This window comes from Anastrepha obliqua, chromosome 2 (assembly GCF_027943255.1).
Source record: "Anastrepha obliqua isolate idAnaObli1 chromosome 2, idAnaObli1_1.0, whole genome shotgun sequence".
Classification (NCBI taxonomy): domain Eukaryota; kingdom Metazoa; phylum Arthropoda; class Insecta; order Diptera; family Tephritidae; genus Anastrepha; species Anastrepha obliqua.
This window is the reverse complement of record NC_072893.1, coordinates 28,787,600-28,799,021: the sequence shown is the minus strand read 5'-3', so window position 1 is coordinate 28,799,021 and position 11,422 is coordinate 28,787,600. Positions and strand designations below refer to the sequence as shown.

General features: G+C 41.9%; 1 protein-coding gene across 1 annotated transcript; it reads right to left on the bottom strand.

Annotated features, from left to right (window-relative positions):
* Positions 1-6,432: 6,432 nt before the first annotated feature.
* LOC129238070 (uncharacterized) lies at positions 6,433-10,613 on the bottom strand. Its single transcript, XM_054873109.1, has 3 exons — positions 10,418-10,613; positions 10,272-10,334; positions 6,433-6,626 (listed from the first exon to the last, which is right to left on the bottom strand). The coding sequence occupies exons 1-3, from the start codon at positions 10,599-10,601 to the stop codon at positions 6,433-6,435; spliced, it is 441 nt and encodes a 146-aa protein (XP_054729084.1). The 5' UTR covers positions 10,602-10,613.
* Between the last annotated feature and the right edge of the window lie 809 nt (positions 10,614-11,422).

Here is an 11,422-nt window from a genome sequence, read left to right as displayed (position 1 = left end):
AATATATTGAAATAATACTACAAATATTGAAAAATATTAATGAAAAGTAAAATTGTTTACTAATTCTCTTGTAGACTTTGCACAGCGAAAGCGAATTGTAATGACTGTGTGAGTAGTCTGATACTGCGCCTTCATTAATTACAGCTGTATGTATGAAATTACATACTCATTACCTGTACGTGCCAACACAATGCCCTCATCAACCCCAATTAATTAGCATTATTTTCTACTTTTTTCGCTCGTATTTTGTGTACGAATATCCATGAAAAACAAACAATAAACCCCTTGTAAGGGTTCATGCATTGGTCAGTTAGCATTGCTAATTTGCGAAAATACAAAAAGGTTTCGCCTTTCGACAATGCGCCCACTCCATATTTTCCGTTTACTTTACTCCACAAACTCATTTTGCAATTTACATGACATTTACAAAAAACACACATTTTTACTCAAAGTACATAAATATAATTTTACCCAAACACAGTGAATGCTACAGAAAACCATAGATATTTATTTTCGAATACGCAATTCACGTCGTCTTTTTGACCGCCTGGCTGGGTGTCTGTCTGGTTGGCTCTCCTATCCTTTTGTCACTGTTGATTTGGCTTTGGCACTTTTACGCTTTTGCTTGGTTTGTTTATTCACTTCTGCACACTTTTCATTTAACCTTTTGCCATTTCATTTATTTGCGTGTTTCTTAGTTGTGTAATTATGCCTCATAACAACTATTGATTTATATTCTTTCAACTAAAAACTGGTGTCATAACCCGAAATAAATTTTTGTTCAGATACGAAAGTATGCAGAAATGGCCACAAGCTCTCTTTCACTGTGTGAAAAGTTCACTGCGATATCAATTAGAGCACCTCATGTATGTAGTAAGTAAGTAATGCAGTTCAAGAAGCGATGAACTTTGTTATGGAAAACCAATGGAGAGGCAGATCTATATGTGTCTGCAGCGACAGCCAAGCTGCGCTCATGTCCTTAGACAGCCCCGCAACCACATCAGGGGTAGTCACGTCCTGTAAATCCAGGCTGGACTATGTCGGTACACATAATAGCCTGATGCTAACATGGGTCCCGGGACACGTGGGTATCGTGGGTAACGAGACCTCTGACTTCTTAGCTAAGATGGGCTCTGAGGCCAACTTCTTTGGCTCAGAGCCCGTTTTGTCACTCCCTTCTACGGCCATCAAACCCACGGTTAGCAAATGGGTTACTACAACCCACAAGCGAGCTTGGCAGACTGAGAGACGCTGCAGATGGACTAAACTGATATTACCTGTCATGTCCGATCGACTGACGCAAACCATCCTGCCCTTAAGCAGAAGGGAGTGCAGACGGCTTGTTGCACTGATGACAGGCCACTTTCTGTGCGCGAAGCACATGGAAAGGGTGGGCATCTCAGTGTACTCTGCCCAGCTTGTGAAAAGGAGGACCACTGCCTGTGTGTCTGCCCCGCCTTCGCTTGAATCAGGTTTGAGGTCTTTGGCACTGATGTGTTAAGAAGCGACCATCTTGGCTCCTTGGCACCACAAGATCTACTCAGATTTCTTCGGAGATCGAGTAGATTTAAAGAAAATTAAAAGGGAATCCGAATGTAGTACAATGGACTTCTGAGTGTTGCACAAAAAAAAAAAGAGTATCTCATTAAGGAGGAGCAGATGACTGAAAAATTTTAAATTTTGAAGACGTTTTCCTCAACATTTTGATTTCATGGATCTTGCGGGAAGTGAGCACTTAGGTTTCAGAAGAATTAGGTTTTAAATTTCAAGTTTCTCTTTTAACCGCTGAGCGTATGAAGAGGGAACCCCGTTAGCTTCGTTATTCGTGCTGGTTATTTAGTCACGATGTCGCAGTGAGCGGCTCCGCAATCGAAGCGTACTTCAAGGTTAATAATTCGTGGAACCCGCCCATTGTGTACTCGAAGTGTAAATATTTAAAAAGGCCATACATTTAGTTTGGAAAATTACTTTTATTCAATTCAAAGTAAACAATATGTGAAAATAATATAATACAAAATTAAAAATCAATTTACTTTCGCTCGATGTGACCACCTTTTGCCTTGACTATGACCTAGAGAGGGCCCAGAAACGAATCGCCAAATGCCCGAATGTGACTTGCAGGTATCATATTTTGGCCTAATCGCGGGCAATGACTCTTTTCAGTGCCTCGAGAGTGGTGAATCTTTTAGTTCGGAGAATGATCCATCGGATTCGCGACTGGTGAATTTGAAAGCCATTGGGTGGACGTTATGCAGTTTAGAACGTTGTTTTTAAGCCATTCTTGGTTCACTTGAGCTTTGTGAGATGGCTTCAAAGCAACCAGCAAGAATACTTTCCCAATAATATTCCGCATTTACCTTGACGAGAATGATGAAATCGATTGGAGAGCGCCCATCTACGATTACAACGGCCCAAACCATTACCTGTGGCGGGTGCTGCCTCCTGGTGGCCAACCGATGACTCAAATTCTCGTATGAAAGGTCGGTCAAATAATAAATTGCTCAATTTGAAAAATTTTCTCTTTAGAAAACACAATGTTGGGAAATTGACCGCTTTCGGCCAAGCGAAGCAACTCCTTCGCTCTTTCAAGTCTGACTTGTTGCTGCTTTGGTGTGAAATCATGCGCCTTTGGGATCTTGTAAGGCTTGACTTTGTAGGTAGAGAGCTCTCCGCGCGCTCCTGTACGTCAAACTTTAAACTCATCTATCTCGAAACGACTTTTTTCGGCCTGGTGTTGTCAAAAAAAAAAAAAAATATTCAACCGAATTGGCTGAAATTTTAATACTATGTTGTTCAACTTCGTCTACACGCGAAGTTTTGAACGGGCATTTTTCAGGTCGATCACTGCAGAATAATCTTTTGCATGTACCGCATTTGTTTGTAGTCCAATCATTTCCAGTAGGCAACGAGACTGAGAACTTTTATGTGACATAAAAAACTTGCATATATTGAACTGATTATTCTGCCCAGTTGAATAAGCTTTACGATGGAATATATTTAATTCAGCGATTTTTCTTCTTCTTCTCCTTTTGGGAGCAAAGGGCCTCTACTCTTCACTTACTTAGGTGGCCATAACAACCCGTTCCCGAGTTACGGCCGACCTCACTAGCTTTCTCCAGGCGCCAATTCTGTACACCAAGCGAGCATAGGGTTTCCTCCACCTGGTCTTTCCACCGGAGCAATGGTCTTCCTCTGCGTCGGCTCCCTTGGACTTCGCCTTCGAACACCTTTTTTGCTGGTGCTTCTTCATCCATACGCACGACATGCCCTAGCCAACGCAGGCGTTGGATGGCGATGCGTTGAACTACGTCAATGTCGGCGTAGAGCTCATACAGCTCGTGGTTCATTCTTGAACGGTAGTCTTCGCCAACGCGCACAGGACCGAAGATCTTACGAAGAACTTTTCTCTCGAACACCCCAAGAGCGGCTGCATCGCTTTGCGACACTACCCATGCCTCTGCGCCATAAAGCAACACGGGTATGATGAGCGTCTTGGAGAGTGTCAGTTTGGTCGTGCGAGAGAGAGCTCGACTACTCAATTGCTTACTTAGCCCATAGTAACACCTATTAGCAAGTGTGATTCTCCGTTTGATCTCCAGGCCGATATCGTTGTTGCTGTTAACGGCGGTGCCAAGATAAATAAATTCTGGCACAACTTCGAGCGTATAGTTGTCCGCAATGACGTGCGCTCTTACACGCCGTGTGTTCCGCGTTATAGACAGCATATACTTCGTTTTACCCTCGTTCACCGCCAGACCCACTCGTGATGATTCCGATTTCGATAGTAGAAAACGCAGCGGTGACATCTCGCTTACAGCGGCCGATAATGTCAATGTCATCGGCGTATGCAAGGAGCTGGACACATTTGTAGAAAATAGTGCCATTACGATGAACACCTGCTTTTCGGAGCACCCCTTCCATCACGAATTTGAAGAGATTGCATGACAGTAGATCGCCTTGTCTGAAACCTTGAACGGTACTGAATGGCTCGGAGAGGTTATTTCCTACCTTGTCGGATCTGGTTGTGTTGCTCAACGTCATTCTGCAAAGCCGTATGAGCTTCGCAGGCATACCGAACTCAGACATGGTGGCGTACAGGCAATCCCTTATCGGGCTATCGAACGCAGCTTTATAGTCGACAAAGAGGTGATGGGTGTCGACTTGCTTTAGGATTTAGGTATAAATTATATACGACAAGGAGTAAAAGGCATGCCCTCTGTTGGAATGACTTGCCTTCGCTTTGTCTTTCTAATTGACGCCTATTGGGACGACAAAGAAAATAAATTCAGTGCGCCTTGGTCACCTCGGCCAAAATTGATTCAACGGTTAGAGCACCAAGCAAGAGGATAAAGCAGAGCGATAGAAGAATGAAAATTGAGTTTTGGATTTCTGTGCGTTTATATATAACATAGGTATGTGTAACATATTAGAAACACCTTTTTCACTGCACCATCGCTTCATAATACTTTTTTTTTTTTTTTTTGTAAGTATTTTATTTGCAATCTATCTTAAAATAATGATATTCAGCAAATTAGGTCTTATTATCTAATAGCAGCGGTAGTATTTGCACAAATGCAAAACTACTTATAAAATTACGATATTTGTTCTAATATTTGATCTTAAATGTATTAAATTTCAATTGTACTAATGAGTTGCTTATCTTCATATAGGAACTTATGTATTTTGTTTTTTATTTAGTGTTGATTAAATAATTTAATTCAGGAAAATTAGAGAAATGGCAAGTCTAAGATATGATTACGCTTCAGTCGTATTGTTTCATTACTTGAGTCTAATAAGCATATAGCATTCGTATTTACATGGTTTGACAGCCGTGCAAGATATCTGTTAGAAAAGTTTGGAATTTCACTCTTTACAAATGGGACCATAATACTTGACACCAACTTTCTAATATTAAATCAGTGTATAATTTTGTATTCTCGTATATGTTTATTTGTATAAATGTACGTATGTATGTCGGTACAAATAGCTTTCGTTATTGAGTTCAATTTAGCAAAACGCCATTTGATAGTCAAAGTAATCAACCAAAGCGGTCAAATACTCAATTTATACAGTATTTTATGCCTTCACCTTTGTTATGTCCATTCATCCGTTCAACCGTTCACGTTGACGTTTTCCCAAACGAAATAAAAGGACTGAAATCGTACAATTCAAAAGCTGTGGCTTGGGAATTATTATAAAGCGAGTTTATGAAAAAAAACCAACAACAATAGTCAAATTATTGCAAACGTATGAATAAGCTAAGAAATTTTTGCTTTTTTCCCTAAACTCCTCTCTCAATAGCCCTGGTGACATATGTGCATTGCATACAAAAATCAAATGCCCAACTTGAAATAGCCCAACCGGATGGCAAATTGTGGTGCATGTCCTGGACGGCTACTTCCGGTCATTTGATTTGATGAAATTTGAAAAAAGTTCACGAATTGTGTGAGTCGAATTTGAGGTGAAGGCATTTATTTGAACGTTGTGTAAATTTTTTTGTAACAGCTGTGAGGTGGCTGGCAATGAGGAAAGAAGTGTACGGAGGATGGCCAAATTATTATATTTAAACCAAAGTTTTTATGTTTCTTAACTTTACTGAAGGCAGTTTAAAGAAATGCTTCTATGATTAGTATAAAAGGTGGTCTGTCCTGCCATACGACGTGGAAGATCACCGCAATGATTTCAAGGCGTCTCCAAACGTTCATTAATCGCTGCTTGCGCTGCATAATGCGAATTTTCTGGCCTCGAACTATATCACCACCGAATTACAAAGGAAAGCTAATAAGTCCGATGTGGCGACGACTGAAATCCGCAGAAGAGAATGGCAATCGATCGGCCACACAGTGAGGAAGAGTGACGACAACATCGCCAAACAGGGGCTGCAATGGAGCCCTTTCCAACAGTCATGACTAAATATAGGCAGACCGCGAACCTCCTAACGCAATTCAACGGAGGCCTTTGAATAAGACTCGGAATGAACTTAGAGCCCTTCCATAAAACATTGTTCGATAGCGAAGAGGAGTTATCTACGCCCTATACTCCAACTAGTAGTTAAAGGATCCAATAATATATATGTAAAAATACAAGGTGGCTCAAAATTGAACATCCAATTGTGTTTCTGAATAATTTTTTTTCTAGATTAAAAAAATTGTGATTACTTTTGCGCCACCTTGTAGAAGCTTAATTAAATTCGTTTACAAAAAAATTGTTGTTTTCTGTTCAACTTCGTTCTTCTTACTCTTTTATAAAAACCTATAAAATTGTTGCATTTTCGTAATATGAAATAAAGTCTACGCAATGGACACTACAAAATATATTATCTTCATTTCCGGGCGAAAAGTAAACAATTTTTGAATATTTGGATACTGGTTTGGTGAAAAAGAAATCCATTATTTTTGCGTAAAAATTTAGTCCAAATGGTTTAAAAGTGCTTTATCGTCGATCTTTAGCTCCTGGGCTGTCCATCAACTTCGATTTTTTCTGTGATTTTATCGACATTTTCAACGACGGGCTTGCCTCTGCGAGGTGTTTCTTTAACACCAAAAGTGTCTGAACGGAATCGCCAAAATCGAAACTATCCCTCATATCGGCACCATAAACATCATTCACGATTTCTGCGGCCTGGACTTCAAAGAAACATTGTTTCAAAGAAAAACTGTACAATTTTCCGAATTTCCTCTATGTTGACTTCCATTGTTACGAGTAACACCCTGCAATTCAGAACTGAATGGAATCAACAAAAAATTGCAAAAGAATTTGTTTAGTGTGAAATGTCACCATGGCAACGAGCATAAACTTCAAATTGTTTGATCGATACTTTACGAGATATCGATCACTAAAACAATCTACCATCACAGGATGTGACGGCTGTTGAAGTGGAAGCCGCTGACGGTGTCGGTATTATTATTATTAGAAGGCCATTACGCACTGCGACCAGAGTTGATCTATTGTGCAAGACCTATTTTGTAACCCTAGAGTTTAAGGCTTTTTATAAATTTTAGCACTATTGTGGGTTTGTTGTTCCAAAGATTACATGGAGATACTACGATACCACCAAGGTGGTGAAGTCTTTGTCTGCCCAGCGCAGGACATTCACAAAGCACATGTTCTGAGCTTTCTATATCCATTTCGCAAAAGCGGCAGACATTGGTCTCTGATAGACCAATGTTATTTAAATGATACCTCAGGCTGCAGTGACCTGTGAGGTATCCTGTTAGAAGACGCAGATCTACTCTGTTTAGTGAAAGTAGCTTGTCTGATATTCCTTTGTTGGGACTAAGAAATTGTCTGGCTTGACGCTGACCGGCACAATTTAGCCAGTGTGCAGCAAATTTCCTTTCTTCCCATTTCCTGAGGAATTCATTAATGTGGCTTTTCGTGAGTCCACAGAAAGGCTCAGGACCAGTAAGTTGCATATTTGCTCCTTGTTTTGCGAGGTCATCAGCCATTTCATTCCCCTCATGCCCTTCATGTCCCGGAATCCAGACTAGATTTACTGTGTTGAGGTTTCCTAACATGTTGAGAAGGTTTAGGCAATCATTTACCAATTTAGAGGTGATAGTTGTTGATAGAAGGGCTTTTAGAGCCGCTTGACTATCAGAGAGTATGTAGATGTGAGTACCTCTCATTTTCCTGCGAAGGCATTCTCTCACACATATTTCAATGGCATGTATTTCTGCCTGGAATATTGTTGGGTAGAGTCCCATCGGAATCGATTTTTTAAATTTAGGCCCATTGATTCCTGCCCCTGCTCTACCATCTTCCAGCTTGGACCCATCAGTGAACCATAATTGAGATCCAGGCTTGAAATTGATAGAATTAGTTCTCCAAGTTGTTCGTTCATTAATAATAATTCGGAAGTTTCTGTAGAGAATGGGTTTGGGAGATATTGTATCCACCCTGTGTAGTATAGGAGTGTGTCGAAAGTCTTCTAAGATCTTTAGATGTCCTCTCATATCTCCACTTTTAAGATCGGCGTTGCCTTTTAGTCTTAAGGCACTCAATCTTGCTTCTTTTTCAATTAAGATGGGAAGCGGTGGTATACCTAGGAGCACGCCCAAAGCGTCAGTTGGGCATGTTTTCATTGCTCCTGTTATACCAATGCAGATGAGGCGGTACAATTTGTTAAGATCGCTTGCCGCCTTTCGTTGCTTAACTTTGGGCCACCATGCTAAGGCAGCATAAGTGACTATAGGCTTAAAAACTGTAGTGAATGTCCAGTAGGTCATTCTGGGGCTGAGCCCCCATGTTTTACCAAAAAGCCTTGTGCAGGCATAGAATGCCCTTGTGGCTTTTACAGTAACTTTCTCAAGATGCGAGTTCCAGGTAAGCGCTTTGTCAAGGTTGATACCAAGGTAGTTCGCCTCTGTGGAGAGTTGTAGAGTCGATTCATTCAGGACAGGACATTTGATGTTGATATTCCTTTTCCTGGTGAACGGCACTAGCGCAGTTTCAGATGGGTTGATAGAGAGCCCTTTGTCAGTGCACCATTTGTTTATTATGTTGAGGGCTTGTTGCATGCGGTTAGAGATGGTCTCTTCATGCCAGCCCACTATATATACTACCAGGTCATCAGCATAGCCCTGGGTGTGGAATCCTAGGTTGTTCAGTTTGTGGAGAAGTTCATCTATTACTAGTGTCCACAGAAGAGGAGAGAGTACTCCCCCTTGCGGGCAACCTCTTGTGGCCTTGATAGACTTTATTCTTCCTCCTAATTCTGTACTGATCGTTCTGGATTTCAGCATCGATATAGTCCATCGTCTGATGGGTTTAGGTACGTCCTTTTGAGATAGGGCATTGTTGATTGCCTCATAGGACGTATTATCGAAAGCTCCTGTTATGTCAATAAAAGCGCAAAGTGCGATTTGTTTTGACTCAATAGCTTTTTCAATAATGGTTACCAGACTGTGTATTGCAGTCTCAGTAGATTTACCTTGTTGGTAGGCAAATTGAAGTTGGTGCAGTGGGAAATTAACCAAGTTATTCTCCCGTATGTGCTGATCCAATATTTTTTCCATTGTTTTTAGGAAAAATGAGCTGAGGCTAATCGGTCTGTATGACTTAGGCAATTGTTCGGGTTTTTTCCCTACCTTTGGAATGAATACGACCTTTACCTCAGCCCATTTCGTAGGGATATAACCTAGCAATAGGCTTGCGTTATATAGTCTGGACAAAGTAGGGACAATGTATTGGCTTCCCTTTTGCAGAAGGCAAGGGAATATCCCATCAGGTCCAGGAGATTTGTATGGGCTAAATGTAGATATAGCCCATTGTACCCGATTTTCATGGAATAGCTTATTTGCCAGCTTTAGGTCCTCTCTGTCAGCATCAATGGTAGGTTCTACCAACATTGTGGACTCATGTAAAGCATGGCATCCTGGGAAATGGGTGTCCAGTAGAAGTTGGCTAGTTTCTTCTGGGTTTTTAGTGTAGCTACCATCTGGCTTTTTCAGGGTACATATGCCGTTTGAGTGATCCTTTGATAAGGCTTTCTGGAGGCGGATAGCATTAGGAAGATTTGAAATCTTATCACAGTGATCCCTCCAGGAAGCTCTCTTAGATTTCCTCAATTCTTTGTTAAAGTTGGTTAGAGCTCTTGAGTAGGAGACCCAGTCCCCTGTTTGTTTAGCTCTATTCCATAATACTCTGGTTTCATGGCGTAGTCTTGAAAGCGTACTATTCCACCAGGGGACATCCCTTCGTGGTTTTTTCACTTTTTCCTGACAGCTCTCATGAAATGCAGACGTAATGTTTGAGTGGAGTTCATTTGCCTCCATCTCAAGCTCTGATTTAAGCACCAGGTGATGCTTAGAGTAGTTAGCACTTTGTTCTAAGTTAAAGTGAAAGACATTCCAATTTATATTCTTTGGATTTCTGTAAATTGTTATGTGCGGTAAGGTAGCACCTAAGTCAAACCTGATAAGACTGTGGTCCGACATTGATGCTTCCCCGGACACATGCCAATTTGAGACTTCTGATAGTACATTTGGACTGCATAGGGTAAGATCAAGTACTTCCTCCCTTATTGCATTCCTAAATGTTGGTTCATTGCCTCGGTTTACTATTGATACATTATATCTAAGTAAGAATTCAAGAAGGCACTCACCTCTCGCATTGATGTTTGTGCTGCCCCATATCGTATGATGGGCATTCGCATCACATCCTATTATCCAGCGTAGGTGGTTCTCCTTGCAGTTGTTGACTAGGGCTACAAGTTCCCTTGTTGGAGCAGTTTCCTCATCTCCTGGAAGGTAGACAGAGGCAATGATTACCTCGTGCTCGCCTTTGTCTGTTGGCACCTTGGTCCAGATCGCAACGAGATCGGTGGTAGTGAACTGCGAAATGGGAATGAAGGTTAAGTTATTGCTAATTAAGATTGCCGCTCTAGGGCGATCATTGTTGGCATAGATTAACTTACCATTAACATCTTGGAGTCCCTCAATGACTCTGTCACGTACCCACGGTTCTTGGATTAGAGCTATATCCAAGTTTTGTTTGTTAAACCTCCTTGCTAGTTCAGCCGAGGCAGCCTTTGCATGGTGGAGGTTTAATTGAAGGCATCCGAGTTGCCTTCTATTGTTGCTTAGGGTAGCGTGTGGCATTATCGCCTCTGTTTTTTGGCACTGGCTGCCTTTTTCTTGCCTCTGTTGCTACCCAGCAAGGCCGCTTCCTCAGTAGAGTGACGTTCGCCTTTTTTGGTCCTCTTTGGACCATTATTTTTCTTGTCGGCACGAAGCGGGGGTCGCATTCTTATGCCTTCCTCTACCCTTTGAGCACTTGACATTGGTGCAGGCTTGGTGGCGTGTGGCGCATCTTTAGAGCAACATGGCTGCTCATCAGTTTGCGTTACGCTCACTGCGGTTGCTGCGATCGCCGATGCCGAAGTGCAGGGTTGTTCCTCGGTCCGCTGCAATGCGGGAGGCTTGGGCGCTTCTGATTCAGCATCCTTCTCCGGGGTTTTGGCCTTAGTTCTAAGTTGAACTGTGCTAAACCCATAGTTCAACCAGGAGTTATTTTTTTTTTATCACAATGGCGGAGATGGGGTCGATTGCGATGGTTAGCTCCGTCACCTTACCCTTTTGTACTCTACGTAGTACCCGCCATTCCTGAACGTTCAGGCCAGAGTTTTGCCCATCCAGGAGGCTGAGGATGTCCTCTGTGGATGTGCTGTCCAGTTCTGGAAAGAGGCATGTGAAGATCAAAGGCCTTGGTATGTCCTTTTCTGAAACGATCCTGATTTGCGCATCTTTCCATGGTTCAAGTTTAGGCATTGCTGCCTTTAACCAGTCGGTTGTTTCATCGTTGCCACATGAGACAACTATGTATCCTGCGCGGAAGGTGCAGCTGTTAAAGATTGGCTTGGCACCACCAGTCTGCTTTTTCCTTATGCTGTCCAGGATAACGTGTTGAATGGCCTTTAGTT